Source organism: Miscanthus floridulus, chromosome 5, assembly GCF_019320115.1.
Source record: "Miscanthus floridulus cultivar M001 chromosome 5, ASM1932011v1, whole genome shotgun sequence".
Lineage (NCBI taxonomy): Eukaryota > Viridiplantae > Streptophyta > Magnoliopsida > Poales > Poaceae > Miscanthus > Miscanthus floridulus.
Genome location: NC_089584.1, coordinates 67,597,211 through 67,617,272, shown reverse-complemented (window position 1 = coordinate 67,617,272; position 20,062 = coordinate 67,597,211). Strand labels below are relative to the sequence as shown.

The following is a 20,062-nucleotide window of genomic DNA, read 5'->3' as shown; positions in this document are numbered from 1 at the left end:
TGGTTCAGTGAACCCATAATAATGTTTTTTACTATTTTACCCCTCAAACTATGTAAATTGGATAGGTCACCCCTAACGAAACTTGAATTTCCCTTTCCTCATATAAAGTTGTATTTTAGTCTGGTTATTTTGATAGAACGGGAGCATCCATGCTACTTTAGCCCCTGAGATAAAAAAAAATGTATTAAAAAGTTTCAGAATATTTGGCGACACACGTGCCTCTTCTATTACCACACAGAATATATGAATTTAAAACAGTACCTATATAAGGTGGAGCAATAAATACAAGTAGTACTAGGGGTTGAATTGGCTTTGCAATAGATTGGTTGGGTGAAGGAAAAACACACGAGTAGGAAAAGTGAAATAAAAAACGGATAGAGCTTAAAGATAATAGTAGTTCCGGTAATATGACCACTACGGAAAGTTTTTGATGGATAATAATAAATCAAACAAAGCTAACATTAATCATTTAAGGGCAAAATTTTACAACATGGTGGAATATAAGAGAGAAGTAAAAAATTCCCAAAATTTATATTGGATGGAAGTGAAATTTTTATGTTATATAAGGTAGTAAAATAAGCACATCAAATTAAATATATTTTCTAACAAGATCGCATAAATAGTATCGGAGCTACAGGTACATGTATGCTTAGTATTAAGACACCAAAGAGCATCTCCACCGGATATCCTATGCAATCCCCTATATACTTAAAAAGTAGCAAAAGTAGCATTTTAGGAGATGAATGTGCCGTAGCAAATCTCTTATACCTATAATTTTTAAGAGATCTTCTAAAATTTAATAAAAAAAGAGATCTTCTAAAAGAAGCATTCTCTCTTCTAAATAAAGGAGAGAACCCCTCCCCCTATCCCTAAAAAAAATAGGAGACAAAGCTTTTTTGCAATCTATTGTGGTAGTGTTCTCTCTCTTATATCCTAAACTAATTTTAAGGTACTCTTCTAAAACAACTTATAGGAAATGCAATATAAGGAATCTCGTGGAGATGCTCTAATACGGTGGATCCACTGTCCACACATTGTAGTTGCAGCGTATTGGGTGCAGTGAGGTAGCAGCCGGCTTCAATCCAAAGCTGGAAGCGCGACAAGGGCAAGTTTATTGGTACAGCGTCATGACCTTGTAGATTGTCTCCTGTGATGGCACATATGTTTTTTTTTTCTGATGTGAGAAAAAAAATATGGGAGACAGAGGTCATTGTCTCATGAAATGAACCTAAATCTTAGGACTAGAGAGCACTCTGTTAACAATACCTATTTGTCATTACTATTGAATTCAATTTTCTATGGCCATGTTCTGCTGCACTACTTCAGCAGTATTTTTTCAGCGAACGAACAATGTTTTTCTCTCAGAGTATTTCAGCGTAAGCCAAATTTCAGCGAAACGAACAGGACCATGTTCACTGCGGTTATGATATATTTGTAATGAAAATGTACGGTAACATTTATATAAAAAAAATATGCCACAATAACATTTTGGGTATAGGACCAGAGTACAAGGGAGAATTCTGATGAAGCAATAAAAAAGTAAAACGAACTTTTGGGGTGGGTTGGTACAGGACGTTCTGATCCATGGATAGCTTCTACAGTAGCATTCTACTGCCTGCTGCCATGGTCACCAGGCGCCAGCCAGCCCATCTTTGCACTGCTTCTCGATAGCTGTCTCTGAACTCCAGTCCAGCGTGGGCAGGACAGCCATGGCTTCCCCATCAATGGCGAGAGAGCCCTCATCCTTTCCAGTGAAGCATTTGGTTTCGAACTTTACCCTGCGCGGAATCAAGCGGGGTATGGGTTACGACGTCTGACGTTACGATGAAGTCTTAATCCTTGCGTTGGTATGGTAATAAAGAGGAGAGGACGGCTGCGTAGGAGGGCATACAGGTACCGGCTTGTGCTGCCATTCCCCGCCATCATCCGGATGTGGAGCGCCCGGACTTGAGCAACCACCTCGTCTCCGACGTACACCGGCGCCGCAAACCGCAGGGTCTGGCTCGCGTACAACGCGCCAGGCTGCACCAACCGACAGTGAAGCCAAGCCAAGCCCCGGTGTTAGTCTAGTGCCCATGCTCATGTGCCGTTCGACGAAATGCACAGCGGGGGAAAGAGGTGGAAGCGTACGAAGTGGGCGGCGATAACGGAAGGGAAGACGGAGGCCACGAGCATGCCGTGCACCACGCGGCCGCGCTGGAACCCGCCCACCTCCCGGGCGATCCCGTCGTCGAGGTGCACCGGGTTGCGGTCGCCGCTCACCGCCGCGTACGCCGCCACGTCCGCTCCCGTGAAGTGCCGCCGCTCGCGCACGGCGTCGCCTACCCTCAGCACCCGGTTTGGCGAGGACGCGGCCGTCGTTGAGGCGGTGCGAACGACAGGGAGGATCGCGCGGACCAGGCGCATCGCGGTCGCCCAGGGCCCAGCACGGACGAGGGATCAGATCCAATCTTGTTCCTATGATGAGGGAGAGCAGAGTATGGTCTCCTTACCCTTTTGGCCTGGATTAACCGAAAGTCTTAACGAAAGAATCTGGTTACTGTAGTAAGAACTGGTTCATCAGTTTATTAGAGCATCTATAGGGGGTCTATTTTTTATTACTCCCTGCATCCATAAAAAAATATAATTAAAGGATCCGCGTCGGTCAACTTTATTCAACTTTGATCGAGTTTATAGTAAATAGTATTAGCATTTATGTCTTTAAATAAATTCATGATGAAAATATATTCTATAATTAATCTAATGATATTTATTTTATATAAAAAAATATTAATAGTTTTTAATATAATTTCAATCAAAATTTAAATTGGTTGACTTCTCGTGAGAATTGCATTCAATTGAGCAGGTAGAAAGTACAACTCTAACAATACTATCTGCCTACTTTTGCAACGACATACGAGACCCAGGCGCGGGCTGCATCCGTGGCGGTACTGGAGCAAAAGAGGTGGACCGGTGGAGCACGAGCAGGGAGGAAGCCTGTGCTTTCCGTGGAGGGACGACGAGTAGGGGGAGAGAGTGTGAAAAGAGAAGATGAGATGCGGGCCCTGCAAGGCAGTGTCGTAGGGGCATTTTGGTCCATATCAAATTACAATTATCTCTTTGTGGGCCCAAATGTTGTTGGTTACGCAAAATAAAGCATGGTTCAAATAACACAAATTATAATAATTTATTTAGAACCGAGGGAATATTTGTAGATGTATATGTTGAATAGCCTACTTATGAAGCATATGCATAGCCGATTCTTTAGGGGAAATGTTTTTCCATGTACATTTTTTGAAATATTATTCTCCTTGTACGTGACTATGTGAAACGTGAAACGGAAGGAGTATGTAGAAACTAATTCTCTATAAATTTTAGCATGGAAAATACATTGGGAGGTATGGTAAATAACTCTAAGAGTTGTTCTAGCAACTGACCAATAATCATCCCTAATATAAAAGTATCGGTGACCACCAATATTACTTTTTGGTATTATTTGTAGAGTTATTACAACAAATCACTAATATATCAACCCCAATACACACTTACATAAGGAACCTGCATATCAATACTCCCCTACCTCTTGTACTAGTTTGGCTTCCCTCCTCCGCGACATCCTCCTTGTACTAGTTTGGCTTCTTTTCTCCACGACCTCCTTCTTCTCCACCATGACCTTCTCTCATGCCGTCCTTCACTCCCCACGATTTCTCCCATGCCGTCCTCGTGACCTCCTGCATGGCTCTCGCCCGCCGCCCTTCTCTCCCCGCGACCTCCTCCTCCTACTCACGCCGCCCTTCTCTCCCGCGACCTCCTCCACCGCTCTCTCACCGTCCTTCTCACCCCACGACCTCCTTCTCCACCATGCTTCTCTCGTGTCGTTCTTCTCTCCCCCATGACCTCCTCCACCATGGCCTTCTCTCTCTCCCGCCGTCCCTAGACTAGATTTGTTTAGCGCATGTTGGCCTCAGCGTCAACAAGGCACGCACAGAGACCTAGATCTGTCACATATCGCGGGCCTCCTGTGCACGTGCGGAGGTAGATGGCAACAGTTGGCTCGCCCAAAAAAGGGTGGGCCGTGGGCCCAAGCTATTGGAGGAGATGCTCCTCTCTCCTTTGTTTGAGGGAAGATAGAATATATATTGATGGTAAAAAAAGAAAGACCTATTGAGAAAATTGTTGGAGCAATAAAATTAGCTTAACTCCCCGGTATGATAGTTTTATACGAACTCCCTCTATTGGAGCAACAAAATTACCCTAACTCCCCTAGTATGACAATATAAGGATAGAGGGAGTTATTTAACTACCCCAGTATGACAGTTCTACTGGGAACAGAGGTACTTCCTCCATCATAAATTATAAGACGTTTACTTTTTTTGACCCTAAATTTGATCACTCGTCTTAGCTCAAAAAATTGTGCAAACATCGTCAAATTTAAGTCATTTTTAATAACTTTTATTAATAAAGCAAGCCACGACAAAAAAAAGTGATATTTTGCATAAATTTTGAATAAGACTGAGTGGTACTTGATGTAAAAATAACCAAATGTCTTATAATTTGAGATGAAGTAGTTATTTGAGAACTGCTAGAGATGCTCTAATATGTACACTCGCTGAACTCAACGTGCCTGTAGTTAAATTGATTCTGAGTCATTGATAGAAAATGAAGCTTGTGGCATAAACTTTTGGTTCAGAAAGGCTCTAGTTTTGAGTTTTTTTTTTAAAAAAATGTATATATATATTCTTATTAGGAAGACACGGATGAAACAGCTTGGTGCATATGAATCAGATCCACTGTCAAGGCGAAAGCTTTCCCCTGAAATCCTTGTTCTATATTTTGACAATACAAAATGTACTAGATTTGAAATCCTAAAAATACATATCCTGGTGAATAATGGCCAACCGCATTGAAGCGAATTCGACAGTAGCCACTTTGCAAACTGGAAAAATAATTAACATCATTCATGGGCACAAAAACTAGTGTTGCATTCGTGACACAGAAATGTAGAACCACTTCGGCCTAACTCTTTGATTCCACCATGCGGGCTTTGTACAGGCAGATATAAGCCATGTGCCAGTCACCTGTATAGACAAACACTAGTCTCCATTAAAATCGTTCATGACATATTTCATTTGATGTGTAAGACGGTTGCTCACCTCCACCAGATAGTTTCAAAATGTCTTCCTCCTTGCGAATGTTTGGATTGTCATCATCAAACTCGATCCATTTTCCTGATGGTCAATATGAAATTTCAGTAACTATATATAATAATAAAGTGAAACAGTTTATTATAGTATCTGGGCTGTAATACTAGTTGACTGACCGTCATCTTGCTTAACCCAGCCAACATAGTGGCCAGAGTCTGCACTTCTTCCCTTGTGTGTCAAGACAGCAACCAAATCATAGACGCCAGTTAATTGTTTCTTTGGTAGAGAAGACTCAGCTGCATTTAACACATGAGCAAACTTAGTTTAAAAGCTAGTAAGATAACACTAGCAGTGTCCTCGATCATTACAGGGGTGAAACTTTTTGGATCTTAAAAATATAATCCCAAGAAATAAAGTTTGACAACAAGGCAATCACACACTTCTATCATTACAAAATGAGGGCAGAAACAAACAACTTGCCTTTGTCAATGTCCATACTGGACGATTCCCCAGCACTACTTGATGACTCCTGAAATGAAATGCCATAATTGCATGACAATGGATTGAAGATCCAAAAACTGAAAGCTTAATGTGACAGTTGATCCATTTATTTCTTCACAGCTATTATTTATGATTCGATGATACCCTGGGTACAACACAACCATTACCTCATTTTCTTTTGAGCTGCTAGCTTTCCCATGTGCTTTCAATCCGAACTTTGCATTTTCTGCATCTCTCAGCATCTTTACATGCAAATTGAGCATCCAAAATTAATACTGCAACAATAATGTTGGCAACTCAAAACTGAATAGTGAAAGCACCTGCCGAGGAGCTTGGAGTTTCTGTTTCAGTTCATCAGAGCAAAATTCATAAACATCCAGTTCCAGTGGGTAATCAACTTTCTGGAAATAAAATAAAACACAAAAGAGAATTATTTTAGCAAATAAGGAAAAACATGTCTAACACCATAGTAGTAGAGACAAAAATGACAAGATTCCATATAAAACCTAGTTGCTATAATCATCAAATCATTGTTCAAGGGAAGGGAGTAAAAGAAACTAACATACTCGTAAAATCTTTGCCTTTTGGTTTGATTCCCTTTTCCAAAAGAAACGAACGAACTGAACAGTCAAGTACCTAAAGGAAGGAGTATTATGTAATTTTTTTTCTGTATAAACGAGGACACAAGTGAAATGCAAAGATTTAATGTACTTGCCTAGGCAGCTCATTTATTCTTGATTCTCTAGTATAAACTGCAGTTCGACCCAGTGTAGGTGAAGCTTTCTCAAGTTCTGTCTTCAAGCCCTGTACAAAGAAAATGCGAATGATTGAGATCTTTCATCTTATGAAAATTCTGAAGGAAATCTGTAGAAACTAATGTGACAGGACATGACAAGATATTCTATTTTATTCTCCCTTTCCCCTCTCACAGAAGACACAAGAACAGCACAAAATGCAACAGCGCCCACCTCTTTCAATGCATCAATAACAAAAAAAAAAGGGTTCTCGGAGTCGACGGGTGCGAAGGGTAAGGAAGCTAGTCAAACCAACTAGGATCCGTTTAGTTAGTTGGAATGTAGGGTCGCTTACAGGTAAGTTAAGAGAATTAGTTGATACCGCGACTAGAAGACGTGTAAATATATTATGCGTTCAAAAGACTAAATGGAAGGGTCAGAAGGCGAAGGAGGTGGACAATACATGTTTCAAGCTTTGGTACACAGGGACAGTTGCGAATAGAAATGGAGTAGGAGTTTTGATTGATAAGAGCCTCAAGAATAGTGTGGTGGGAGTGAGAAGGCAAGGAGATAGGATTATCTTAGTCAAGTTTGTCATTGGTGATATGGTCTTGAACGTAATTAGTGCGTATGCCCCCCAAGTAGGCCTCGACGAGAGTGCTAAGAGACAGTTATGGGAAGACTTAGATGGCCTGATTAGAGCTGTACCTAGTAGTGAGAAGTTTTTTATAGAAGGAGATCTTAATGGGCATGTAGGTACTACAAGCGCAGGTTTCGAGGCAGTTTATGGAGGTTTTGGGTATCAGGAGGGGGAGGAAGTTCTGGACTTCGCGGTAGCTTTTGACCTGATGATAGCCAACACTTTCTTTAGAAAGAGAGAATCTCATCTAGTGACCTTCAGTAGCGGACAACACTCTAGCCAGATTGACTTTGTCCTCACAAGAAGAAAGGACAAACAATCATGCTTGGGGTGCAAGGTGATACCAGGGGAGTGTGTTGTTTCTCAACATAAGCTTTTGGTGGCCAACTTTCATTTTCAGGTGCGTGCCCATAGGGATAAACAAGCTAAGATTGAAAGAACAAAGTGGTGGAAACTGAAAGGGGAGACGTCAGAGGTATTCAGGGAAAGGGTTATCAAAGAGAGCTCTTGGAAGGAAGAAGAGGACATAAACAACATGTGGGAGAAGATGACAACCAACATTCGAAAGGTGGCCTCAGAGGTGTGTGGAGTAACCAAAGGAAATGGAGGCGAGGCTAAAGATACTTAGTGGTGGAACGAGAAAGTCCAAAGGGCTATTAAGGAGAAGAAAGAGTGCTATAGACGCTTGTACCATGACAGGAGTGTGGACAACATAGAGAAGTACAAGGTGGCAAAGGGCAAAAGGTAGAGCGTACGAGGATCTTTACCAACGTTTGAGTACGAAGGAAGGAGAGAAGGACATTTATAGGATGGCTAGTGTTCGTGAGAGAAAGACAAGGGACTTCAACCAAGTTAAGTGCATTAAGGATGAAAAGGAGCATCTCTTAGTGAGGATGAGATCCGACATCGATGGCAAGAGTATTTTGACAAATTATTCAATGGTGAGAATACGGACACAACCTTTCAGTTGGATGACTCTTTTGATGACACCAATATGCGTTTTGTGCGGAGAATCCAAGAAGCTGAGGTCAGAGAGGCGTTGAAGAATTGAAAGGAGATAAGGCGATGGGACCGGATGGTATCCCAATCGAGGTGTGGAGATGTCTCGGGGACATAGCTATAGTATGGCTAACCAAGCTGTTCAACCATTTTTTCGATCGAACAAGATGCCTGATGAGTGGAGAAGTATATTGGTACCGATATACAAGAATAAATGGGATATTCAAAGTTGTACTAATTACCGGGGAATTAAGTTGATGAACCATACTATGAAGCTATGGGAGAGAGTTACCGAGCATCGCTTGAGAGCAATAACGCGGGTCTCTATGAACCAATTTGGTTTCATGCCCGGAAGGTCAACCATGTAAGCCATTTTCTTAATAAGACAAGTTATGGAGCGGTATAGGGAGAAGAAGAAGGACCTACACGGTTTTTATTGACTTGGATAAGGCTTATGATAAAATACCAAGGAATATTATGTGGTGGACTTTGGACAAACATAAAGTCCCAACGAAGTACGTCGGCCTCATTAAGGACATGTACAACAATGTTGTGACTAGAGTTCGAACAAGTGGTGGAGACACGGATGACTTCCCGATTAGGATAGGACTACATCAAGGGTCAGCTTTGAACCCTTATTTGTTTGCCTTAGTGATGGACGAGGTCACAAGGGACATACAAGGGGACATCCATTGGTGTATGCCTTTCGCGGACGATGTAGTGCTAGTTGATGAAAGCCGGACAGGAGTGAATCAGAAACTGGAGTTATGACGGGAGACTTTGGAGTCCAAAGGTTTTAGACTTAGTAGAACTAAAACTGAGTATATGAGATGTGACTTCGACACTACTACTCGGGAGGAGGAAGATATTAGTTTGGAAGGTCAAGCAGTGCCTAGGAAGGATACCTTTCGATATTTAGGATCAATGCTACAGAGAGACGGGGATATTGATAAAGATGTTAGCCATAGAATCAAAGCAGGGTGGATGACGTGGCGGCAAACATCTGGTGTCCTATGTGACAAAAGGGTACCACAGAAGCTAAAAGACAAGTTTTATAGGATGGCGATTAGACCTGCTATGTTGTATGGTGCAAAATGTTGACCTACGAAAAGACGACATGTTCAACAGATAAGTGTCGCGGAAATGCGTATGTTGCGTTGGATTTGCGGTCATACAAGAAGGGATCGAGTTCGAAACGATGATATACGTGATAGATTATGGATAGCACCAATTGAAGAAAAGCTTGTCCAACACCGGTTGAGATGGTTTGGACATGTCCAACGGAGACCTCCAGAGGCACCGGTGCGTAGTGGAATCCTAAGCCAGAATAGTAACGTGACGAGAGGCAAAGGAAGACCGAAGTTAACTTGGGTAGAGGCAATAAAAGAAGACTTGAAATGATGGAATATACCCAAAGACTTAGCCTTAGATAGGAGTGCTTGGAAGACAGCTATTCACGTGCCTGAACCTTGATTACTTCTGCTGGGTTTCAACTCTAGCCTACCCCAACTTGTTTGGGACTTAAAGGCTTTGTTGTTGTTGTTGTTGTCGTCGTCGTCTTGGAGGTGCTTGAACAAGCGTCATCTTTCATTTTAGGAAAGAATGGAGGAGGCAGGTGATAGTTGCAGGTTATTTCTGAATAAACTAGATTATCTGACTTCTACAAATTTGAAGTTTCAGTTATACATACCAGAAAAAACTGGTTGTAGAACTTGGGATACAACATAGGGTGGGGGTGGCACAACATTACTTACATGCTTAATTCCCTCATGAAGATGGTTCACATCTTGAGATATATGACACTTAAGGGAATAAACTGATTCTGTCTCCGTGCTCTCCTCACCACTTTCTGCACAGTGGACCCTATAGAAGTAAAAGCATTCATCAACAGATATGAAATATCACAAGTTCACTGCAAGCAATTCATCTTTGTAGCATGCATATCCAGTCTACCAGATGTTATGACAAATACCAAATGGTTATCCATAGAAACAGAATATGAAACACCTACTAGCACGGACGGAGCGCAATGGGGGCCAAACTGGGCTCCGGCCCCCCTTGTCCAAAACAAAAATATCAAATATTGCCCACGAAGCCCAATACTGAATACCCCAGACAAGCAGACAGCCCAACAATAGCTGAGCAGAGTGCCGACTCAGGGACTCTTCCGCAGTTCCGCCGTCAAGGCCCTCGCCAACAGGCAACAGCCCCCTGGGCGCCCGCCTCCGCCGCCGCCTCGAGGACAGGAAGCACGGCTGACAGGAAGGCCGCCGCAGCTGCCGAGGCCGACACTCTCCGTGCTGCCTCGAGGACAGGAAGGCCGCCGCAGCTGCCGAGGCCGACGCTCTCCGCGCTGCCGCGCGCGGCGCCCGTAACAGCGTAACAACAGCCAACAGGTGCAGTCCGTCCTATTTACTTCATTAGAAAGGGTAAACAGCATTTGATTTGTCTGAGCTGTAGCTGAGTAGCAACGATTGCAGCTTTTGGTACGGCGGAGATCAGTTGCGGTGGCTTGGTCCCGTGCCTTACGAATACCCTGAGTGGCTGAGTCCCTGAGCATTTGACCGGAGGTGCTCTATTTCTTTTTCAGGTGGTTTTGCACTTTTGCTAGATGCTTGATTGAAATCAAAAATAACTGGATGCATTTTTTTATTAGGTACCAACAATGGTTCGCATGAAAATTGTGTCTCTCCATTCTTTTTACAAAAGAAAACGAGATGAATCAGATGTTGGGGAAGAGGAAGATCAAGCTCCTCCAATACTTCAGCTAGGTGATTTGGAACCCCAAAGGCAAGAAGGAAATGAGGAAGCAGCAGCAGCTCAGTTAGATGAATTGGATCAGCTGAGGCAAGGAGAACAAGAAGCTGCAGTTGCAAACGAGTTAGATGATTCAGAGCCACAAAGACAAGAAGTCCAGGAAGAAGCAATTGGAATAGCAGAAGAAGATACGGAAGGAGCCGAAGCTGAGGAAGAAGAAAATCAAAGAAATGAACACATCATGTTTCGAGGCATTGAATTCTTGGAGAGAGATCCTGCATTGCGTCCACAAATTTGGCAATATCCAAATGACCAGAGAGATCAAGTGCGGCGAGCATACTTGCAGTTAGGTCCCATGCAACCATTATTGAAGAAATACAAGCCTTCTGGACCCCAAGGGCATCAACGCCGTTTCAATTATATTTGGTTCAGTCAATTTCCGTCTTGGTTGGAATATTCCGAGAGCAGCGGCCGTCTCTGTAGTCACTTGATATGTGATTAGTTAAATTTATCATAGTATATATGGTTTTATTTCTGATGTCAACATATTTCACTTGTGTTTTTGTCAAGTTGGCCCCCCCTTGATTTTGTGCCGTGCTCCGTCGCTGCCTACTAGCAATAAGATAAAGGCCAATTATAAACATAAAATAAGATGATGTTGTATGTTGGATCCATCTGTGTTCTGTATAAGATGTATAAAACAGAATCATTAGCCTTGTGTTAATATAGCAGGGTTCTTTTTGGCGGGTATCTAATTAGCATGTGGTCACGTAATCTTTTGCTGGTTTGAACTGGCCCTGTACCATATTTTTTTTTCTTCTATAATGATATGCTATTATGCGCACCTCTCCTGCCTGTTTGAGTAAAAAATAAACAGTCGCACCAAACTACAATTGTACAACAAAAAGTAACATATACAAATATATAGGGAATATAATACAAGGGAGGAGGGAGAGAACCTGCTCACGAGATCTATCCCAAATAGTTGCTTCATCGGAAGAACTGCAGATTCACTATAGGAAAAAAAAAGTAGGCAAATAGTTTTAGGCAAAGTAGCCAAATATTGCCATAAAAATTACAGGGAGTCCACTCTACTTTGTAGAATTTAAAAAAGGGACCACAAAGATAAATACGATAAATATAAATGGTGACAGGGTGAAGTGCCATTAGTTGACAACAAACAGGTTACCTTGAATCTGAGGTAAGAGTTTGAGAAAGTGTATACACCAACTGTGTCCAGCATTCTTCTGCATCCTGTATTTTTTTTTAAAAAAATGAACATCATTACAGAAATTCAAGAGTAGATAACAAAACTTAAACGTAGGTGATTAGACGGAACCTGTTGCATGTAGACATTATTATGCTGCTGCGCAAATTGCGGGTATTTTTTACGCAGTGTCTGCTCAAAGCCAGACAAAAAAAAGAACTGTCAGTATTAAACATATTTTACCCTCATGAGCCCTCAAAATCTACCAACCAAACTAGATCACATAATTCAATTAGGACTTCATAAAGCATACAATTCCATAATCATGGCAATATATACTAAGGAAATTAAAGTCCATATTTTCTTGAACTATCAAAACAGTAACAGAGTACTTGAAACAGTAAGCTATGTTCCCTCTGTTTTCAAATATTAGCGGTTGTTAGAATTTTTATGATCTCCAATAACTATAAGATTATCCATGATCTTCAATGAGGAGGTCTAACTATACTTTATTAATAATAAAATGTAATATCATACCGTGAGTCTATTTAATCACAAATATAAGGCCCTGTTTGTTTCCACGATCGGCCAACGCGCGACCACGATTAAGCGAACGCGGCTCGGATGCTGCGTTCGCGATTTCTCATCGCGCAGTTCATTTTTCTGCGGTTCACGTAGCGCGCGGCCGTCCAACACGCGTCGAACGCGGACCGTTCGGCGGGATTTTTTCGCGTTCTCCGCTGAAACGCGCTGCCGACGCGGAACCAAATAGGGCCTAATGATGCAGTCACTAGTTTGCATAAACTATTAGTAAAATTCAAATGTCTGAACAAACAAATGCCATGGACATTCACATTTTCAAGAGAGTTCCCCTCATCTGACTCGTAGAATTTCAAGGACAACAATGATGAAATGAGCTCTTCTGCACCAGAACTAAGAAAAAATATACTTTACTAGCCTAGATACAATAGCTTAATGATGGTGAGCTTACCTGCAAGAATTGTAGGGGTGCAACAGGGCGAACACTTTGATCAAGATCACCAAAGGTATTACGAGTAGCAAGAGTCAAATTATGAGAACCTTGGTCAATGCCATTACCTCTTACAGTATCTGGATAGCTGGGCAAGTAGAAAAGAATGATATCAAACACCAAATCGAAAGCCTCTTCAAAATTAATACATAGGAAATTTTAGGTTAAACCTTAGCAGCACTGACTTCAGCTCTGGAACAGAATGCAGACATTGCAATGTGGAATTCATATAGCATGTATTCCCAAGATTATAAAGACCAGCACTGTGACCCTAAATATTAGAAGGGCAAACTCATTTCAATAAAGATGATAAATACTAGCAACAAAAAGATAAAAAAAAATGTAACATCACTGATACTAATCACAGCAACGACAAGATATGATTTCAATATTGACAGCTAATCATGCAAGAAGAGACAATATCTATCATAAATTTAACAAAATTGGCTTGTACATCAGGATGATCTTACCTGCGCATAAAGTTCCTACTCTTAGATGTCAATTTAGACTGTTCTATTATAAATACATTAAAAAATCCCAAGTTGCTAAAGAATATGTTTTCAAGTTACCATCACCCAATGCCATTGGTACACACAAAGCATATGCTCCCATTTCATGTATGTGCACAGGAAGCATACTGTCATGACGTGTACACGCGATCAGCTATGATTAGCAAATTAACCATTCATTCTTTAACAGATAAGGTAATAACTAAAAAACTAAGAATAGGCAGCACATGCACAGAATGATATCCAGTATGTACCAGTGCAACCACTTGCTCTTCTTCTGGTAGATCCTCAACAAACACTGGACCTTTCTCTGGAGCTTTCACAATCTCATCAGCCGTGCCTATCATCATCAACTTTTGGCCCTACAGAGCGCATTTCAAATTCAGTTCTAATTTGAGGCAACATAATACAGCATTTGAGCACTTGATGACTTGATACAACAAAATATGAGCACAGAAAATAAGTCAAGCATCTCACATCTTTCACTCCCAAAGTAGACCAATCTGCATCATCCTGTATTATGCACAGCAAACATGTCATCCAGTTATTACAATGTATGAATGCCCAATGGACACAAATGAATCTATAAGCACTCAACAAAATAGTATACCTTCAATATTCCACCCTTCACCATAATTTTTTGGCGTTCAGGTGGCACACCAGTAAGTGTGTACAGCTGACTCTTGAAAACAATCGGAGGCTGGCTAGTGTCAATCTCTATGCCTGGAAAGACCTCCTTCTGCCATTTCACGCTTACTGGAAATCATTCAAAAACCATTAGCTATAGTATGAAAGAAAATATGTCTGCGCACACATGGAACTAATATTACGAAGTAGGCCATAACACCAAATTCTGGTGTTAAAACAGAAGCTTATCTCCAGTAATTAGAGATGGATAAAATTGCCTTCCTTCTATGATTTGTAAATATATTAAGACAACTTGTAAAGAAAATCAACAGGAAGTTTCATGCAAAATGATTTATTGAGCACTGTAGCAAAACAAGGAGCTAGTAGAGAATGCCAAATATTGCACCAGAAATATTCATATAGCATGATCCAGATAACAATATATGAAAGGAAGCAAAAGAATAAGAGCAAGGAACTCTTATGGACAGATGCAACACTATCATAACAGAATTCTACACACAACCGCACATCAAGTGAATAATCAGCTTGCCAAAATGAATGTAAAACTTACTGGTTTTCAATTTTTCTATAATAAATTAATAATGGAACAGGTGGAGCAAGGAGCATTATACACACAAAACACAAACAATCCACACCGCAAAACAAAGACATCAGGTTTGCAATTCAGCCTATGTTCGCTATACATGTCTTATATTTTCTAGGATTTATCATATTCAGTGAGCCCTAGCAACAAGTCTAAGCACAAGTGGCATGGTTCCACTGAAGGACAGTGTACAAGGCCCAGTTGGCTGCTTTTGGTGGGCAGTGAAAAATTCATGGCATCAAAGAGAATACATTTAACACAATGCGTAAAAGAGGAATTAAACCATTGACACCTATAACTTTGAGCCTAGAACTGAGCGCCACACTCACCTACAACCACCACCTCTGTGTTTCAAAGCCAGAACACCAAGATACCACAGGGTCCCACATTGCAATTCCAGCTAAATATCTCAGTCACAGTCACAGACAACTGGGGTTCAGGACCTCATGCTAGTGCAACCGTATGCAGGTGACAAAAGGCAAATGCAGTGTTCACCTCCATGAGCCAAATGTAACCATACAGCAATAAGTCACAGCATGCCCCCACACTAAAAGGCAAAAACAGAAATCCAAAAAATGAAAACAAGGGTTATGTTTGTTGATTTGTTGGTATTCTACAATATCAAAGCAAGTCAGAGTAGCTCAGTCTTATGTCGTCTATATCTCCATTTTGGATGTGAGCCAGAAACCATTGTCATAAGTGGTGGCGTGTTTAGCACTTAAATTAAGCAAACAAACATCAAGGAATATGGGCAATTAGGAACACAACTTTGTCATGGCCCTGCCCGAAATTAGGTCCCTCCAACTACTATGGATCAAAAAAAACACTTTGCAAGAGGGGACACACAACACATACAATTATTCTAGCGTAGTACCTATAGTTCCTCTGTCATGGACCCAAAAGACACCAGGGCACACATCCGCAAGCAGCAAAGGCAAATGCAGCAAGGGAGCCTAGAGCGCCATGTAGCACCTCTGTGAGCGTGGAGTCTGGCATCCAGAACCAAACCCTATGTTCCCAAGCAAACTTCCGGAACCACCAAAACAATCCCGAAGCAACCCGCGACGCTACGGCGCCACAACAGCAATCCATCGCCGCAATCCGATCCCCGAACTTCCCCTCGACCAAGAGACCAATCGAACCGAGCAGAGGCCCCCTACGGGCGCACGCGGAGCACGTATTAGTAGAAAAAAATAATAATAACCTACCGCCGCCGATTCGACCCAGAACCGGAGGACTCGTGGGCGATGAGATCAATACCACGGCCCTAGAAATCGACAGCCCGGGGCGGGAAAGGAGGAGGAGGGGAGAGAGGAGCTCACCGGTCGGCATGGCGGCTGTGCGTGACGCTGTGGAAACGGGGTTTACTTGCTGGAGGAGAAAGGAACGGGGGCGGCACAGGCACAGGCACAGGCAATGAGAAGGGTCGAGAGCGCACGGGGACAGCGGATGTTTTATGCGGACGCTTCCTCGCTTGGAGACGCCGTAATCCCATAACCCAGCCGGAGCAATTCTGCTGCCCGGTGGCTTCAGCCCGTGGGCCGTGAAGTGCTGAGGGCCCATTGAGTACGCACGCCATTAATATTAATATTTATTTATTTATAATAGTGCTCCGGCAGGGATTCTATTTTTAAAAGCAAATATGACCGTGCATTAGATGTACTGCTTGTTGACGATCACCCGAACGATCTACGTTTTAGAGATTTATTTAACGATCATGATTTATTTAATGAGCATGCCTGTCCACTAAAGATGTTTGGTAGTCCACCGACGACGCGACGATAGATTGATTGGTAGAGGTGCGTGTGATCGGGAACTAGTTGGTAATAGAGACACAAGACACAAGATTTATACAATTTAGGCCGTCGATATGACGTAAAACCCTACGTCATGTGCTCTGTTGGTTTGTATTGCTAGAATATGAAATGAGACGTGGGATGGAGATGCCGACTAGGGAACCCCTGTCCCTCCTTATATACTATGAAGGGGTTTGGTTATAAGAAAAGTTTTCTAGTCGGTTATATGGTTAGTTACAATATCCATAAGAGTCATAGTAAATCAAATCTTCTAGATGCCTTGTGGGCTGAAATGTCCCTGACCGTGCGGGCCATGTTCCTTGTCGTGGGTATTTAGAATCATACCCCTCACAATGCCATCTATTCCAATACGTCTTAGAAGCGAACTTTGTACCATTGTTGCATATGTCTGGAAATCAGACTTCTCATTGTCAATTGTCCTATGTGTGCTTGGAGTCCGGATTATGTACATGACATGAGAAACATGAGGGTACTGTATAAAGTAGAAAAATTTGGTTGGAATTACTTTTTTAGTTTTATATGTCCGAACCGTTACACCGAGACTTTAACGCACAACCTATTATATGATAACTTTGCAGTAGATCTGAGCAAACTGAGTCCCCGTCCACGAGCCTTACTGGCCAAGCGATGTCAAGAGAAAAGATGGTATTTTTCTCCGTGCCAAACATTTATTTTAGCTATTTTACACTATCGACGTGTTCGCTGGTTGGTTTCTGCGCTGGCTGGTGCTGGTTTGTTGTAAGAGAAAAACACTGTTGACTGATTGAATAAGTCTGGCTGAAACCAACAAGCAAACATGGTGTATATAAACTATAAACTGCACTGGTGGCCTTCCTTGGCCTGGGCCTGATCCAAGCCTGGCCAAAAAAAAAAAAGGTCTGGCTTGTCCAGGAACGGTCATGGATGAGATATTTTGATCTAAAGTAGCAAGACTTTTTTCGGCTCGGCTCAAAGCTTCCTCTGGCCTACAAATTGCTCAGGTCTAGTGACGACATAGGTTCAAAGAAAAGAAAATGGAAAAGAACAAACATAAAAAGTTAAAATGAATAGGAAAACATGAAAAAAACCCACTGGAACATAAATTGAAAATGGGAAAACACAAAAAAGGCATGGGAAAATTGAAAAAAAAAACAAGAAAAACATAAAAAGACACTTCTTAGAACGGACTCCTCGGACAGGAGTTTGTGCTCGGTAGACGGAATGGAAGAAAACATAAGAAAAATTAAAAAAGAAGAAGAGGATGAAAATCGTTTATATTTTTTAAAACAATAAACCATAGGAGCGGAGGGAGGGTCGGCAAAAAAAAATTCTGCACCTAATCGGAGCCGGATTTTTTTATGAAGCAGAGTGGAGGAAAATACAAAACCATATAACCTCCCAGATGCGTACAAAAGAGCTGAAAAAAAAGGAATAGGACTCTCTTTTATATTTTATACTAGGTAGTGTGCCCGTTGCTACGGGATAACTAATTTTTTGTTAAAAAAATATGGATCGCACGATAAGATAATAATACTATGAAATTAAATACTGATGTTAAAGTAACATTTAATCCAAAAAGTAAAGTTCGTAAAATTAATAGTCACAGAGAGCCATATAAAATCATAGAAATTTTAATTTAAACATGTGTTATACTACTACTAAAAATGAATCTTTGAACATGATGAGACTATCATTCCACCATCATCACTGTCATTTCACTCTTGCTGACATCGGTTGTCTTCCATAAAGGAGTCGGTCTACATGCTATACGGGAAACTAAGCGGTGCAGAGATCGTCGACCTCAGAGAGCGATGGCCATTTGAGATGATGCACAGGTCGACGCTATGTCCATTAAGCTTTAGTTGTTCTTTGGCTAAAGCATCATGCTCACAAGTTTTTTTTCTCATATGACAATGAGCAAATCAATGTGCCCATCACAATGAGAAGAAATGGCACCGCCATTCTCTGAACTAAGAGTGCAATAAAACATCTAAAGTTCAGTTATCTGGTATCAAGGTAATGGGAAACTTTCAATTAATAACTAAATGTGTACAAAATTGTTTAAATTAACCATGTCCAACTCCAGAACTATTTCAAAATTTCTTCCAGCATGGTGTTATGGTGGCTTTTGGTCATTGTACACAGCTTTCAAGCATTCATTGGCATCACTCTTCAAATCAGTCTTCAAATGTCGCTCCTTGCTTGTCTCATTGCACAAAAAAAGTGCAGTCAACCCAACCTGTCAGATATGTGGTAGTACCAAACATTTCTGGTCCTCAATATCACAGAATTAAGCACCATTGACAGTTGACCCCACGCTGATACTCCAAGATAACAAGAAAAGAGAAAAGCAAAGTACCCGAAGTTTGAGGAAGACATGCAACCTAACCTTGATAAAGGATTATTGTATCAACTGTCTAAGCATGGTTAGTGCTATTCATACTCTGTATCCATGTTTTTCGTCTTAGTTTTTCAGTGCCATCTGTAAGTCCATCCCCACTTATTAGGGCAAAAGTGCTCATGATAAAAGGCCTAAAATAACTTGGGGATTCATAAGCCAGGCCATCCATGCTTGGGAGCGGGGAGCACAAGCATCATCAGCCAAGGTGATTCCCCAGGTCAAAACACACACAGAGTCACTTATAGCTAATGGAACGATATAAGATAGGAATTTTCCTTGATTTTTAATACAATCACAAAACTTTATGAACCACACCTTTTCAGAAATATGAAAATTTTATAAACCCGTCCAATACAAAAAAATTCAAAGCCAACAGTGTTTCATCAGTTACTGCCCAATCTCCTAATGAGTTGGTGACCATCCCTGACACTTTCAGACTAACCCATTACCTTCAGTCTTATGCTTATATTGGTAAATGCCCAAGCGTTGCAATGAGAGCCACAAAAAATGTCAATATTTTGTCTTGCCCGAATATCCTCGTCAAGCGATAAGAAAGATATTCCCTATTGTGTATAGTGAACATTATTATAAATGTATACTGATTTGTGTAAAATTTACACATAAACAAAACAAATAGAAGAGATATAACATTTACATATATCTGAGTTTGCTCAGAATTAATTAGAGAACAAAAATAAGGTTGCATTCGGTGAAGTAAATGCCATCAAAATTATTTTGATGAAAAAACTCTTATATGATTGAGCAGTGCTCCTGGATTTCGACAAAATATGTGGCTATTGACATAGCAGCAAAAAAGGGCCAAAATAATTGTTCCATTTCATAAGCTCATGCAGATTGAAATGCAATTTCTTATATGTAATAAAACTACGCTAAAAGAAATTAGCGTACCTTTGCCTCCCGAAGATCACACACTTGTTCATTTCTCAAGGTGCTTTGTATTCGCTCCCTGTTTAAGCTTCCTTAGGGGGTGTTTGGTTCAGCTTTCAACCGGCTGTAGCTTCTCCAGAAGTCAAAAAGCTAACCAAAGGGGTTTGGATAGACCAACAGCTTCTCCAAAAGCTAGCTTTTGCCCAGTTCAATTTTCACAGCAGGGGGGAGGCTGCTTTCACCGGC

General features: G+C 41.4%; 2 protein-coding genes and 1 long non-coding RNA gene across 5 annotated transcripts; 1 reads left to right on the top strand and 2 right to left on the bottom strand.

Annotated features, from left to right (window-relative positions):
* Positions 1-1,404: 1,404 nt before the first annotated feature.
* On the bottom strand, positions 1,405-3,007 carry LOC136452282 (3-hydroxyacyl-[acyl-carrier-protein] dehydratase, mitochondrial-like). 2 transcript variants are annotated; one of them, XM_066452904.1, is made up of 3 exons: positions 2,131-3,007; positions 1,898-2,022; positions 1,405-1,778 (listed from the first exon to the last, which is right to left on the bottom strand). In XM_066452904.1, exons 1-3 carry the CDS (start codon positions 2,404-2,406, stop codon positions 1,628-1,630), a joined length of 552 nt encoding a protein of 183 aa, XP_066309001.1. In that variant the 5' UTR covers positions 2,407-3,007; the 3' UTR covers positions 1,405-1,627. The 2 variants fall into 2 exon arrangements, with proteins under 2 accessions (XP_066309001.1, XP_066309000.1); XM_066452903.1 differs by having other exon boundaries at positions 1,408-1,778; positions 1,892-2,022; positions 2,131-2,997.
* A 1,728-nt stretch (positions 3,008-4,735) lies between these two features.
* LOC136450031 (ubiquitin carboxyl-terminal hydrolase 6-like) lies at positions 4,736-16,192 on the bottom strand. Of its 2 annotated transcripts, none has more exons than XM_066450285.1 (18): positions 16,054-16,192; positions 14,111-14,256; positions 13,978-14,013; positions 13,755-13,862; positions 13,162-13,262; positions 12,953-13,079; positions 12,094-12,153; positions 11,944-12,008; positions 11,714-11,767; positions 9,752-9,860; positions 6,340-6,428; positions 6,191-6,260; positions 5,945-6,025; positions 5,792-5,866; positions 5,604-5,652; positions 5,300-5,419; positions 5,133-5,207; positions 4,736-5,057 (listed from the first exon to the last, which is right to left on the bottom strand). In XM_066450285.1, the coding sequence occupies exons 1-18, from the start codon at positions 16,061-16,063 to the stop codon at positions 4,996-4,998; spliced, it is 1,437 nt and encodes a 478-aa protein (XP_066306382.1). In that variant the 5' UTR covers positions 16,064-16,192; the 3' UTR covers positions 4,736-4,995. The 2 variants fall into 2 exon arrangements, with proteins under 2 accessions (XP_066306382.1, XP_066306383.1); XM_066450286.1 differs by lacking the exon at positions 16,054-16,192 and adding an exon at positions 15,704-15,943.
* On the top strand, positions 10,009-11,221 carry LOC136450032 (uncharacterized). Its single transcript, XR_010758242.1, has 2 exons — positions 10,009-10,567; positions 10,654-11,221. It is a non-coding gene; the product is annotated as an uncharacterized lncRNA (long non-coding RNA).
* Positions 16,193-20,062: the final 3,870 nt, after the last annotated feature.

Excerpts from the sequence above, each read along its gene's own strand:
- LOC136452282 (XM_066452903.1), bottom strand. The coding sequence starts at position 2,406 with ATGCGCCTGGTCCGCGCGATCCTCCCTGTCGTTCGCACCGCCTCAACG. Across the intron at positions 2,023-2,130 it reads CCGTTATCGCCGCCCACTTC|CCTGGCGCGTTGTACGCGAG; the intron begins GTACGCTTCCAC and ends CGGTTGGTGCAG. Across the intron at positions 1,779-1,891 it reads GGCAGCACAAGCCGGTACCT|GGTAAAGTTCGAAACCAAAT; the intron begins GTATGCCCTCCT and ends GATTCCGCGCAG.
- LOC136450031 (XM_066450285.1), bottom strand. Across the intron at positions 6,429-9,751 it reads TTCATGAGGGAATTAAGCAT|GGCTTGAAGACAGAACTTGA; the intron begins GTAAGTAATGTT and ends TTCTTTGTACAG. Across the intron at positions 6,026-6,190 it reads AAAAGGCAAAGATTTTACGA|AAAGTTGATTACCCACTGGA; the intron begins GTATGTTAGTTT and ends TTTTATTTCCAG.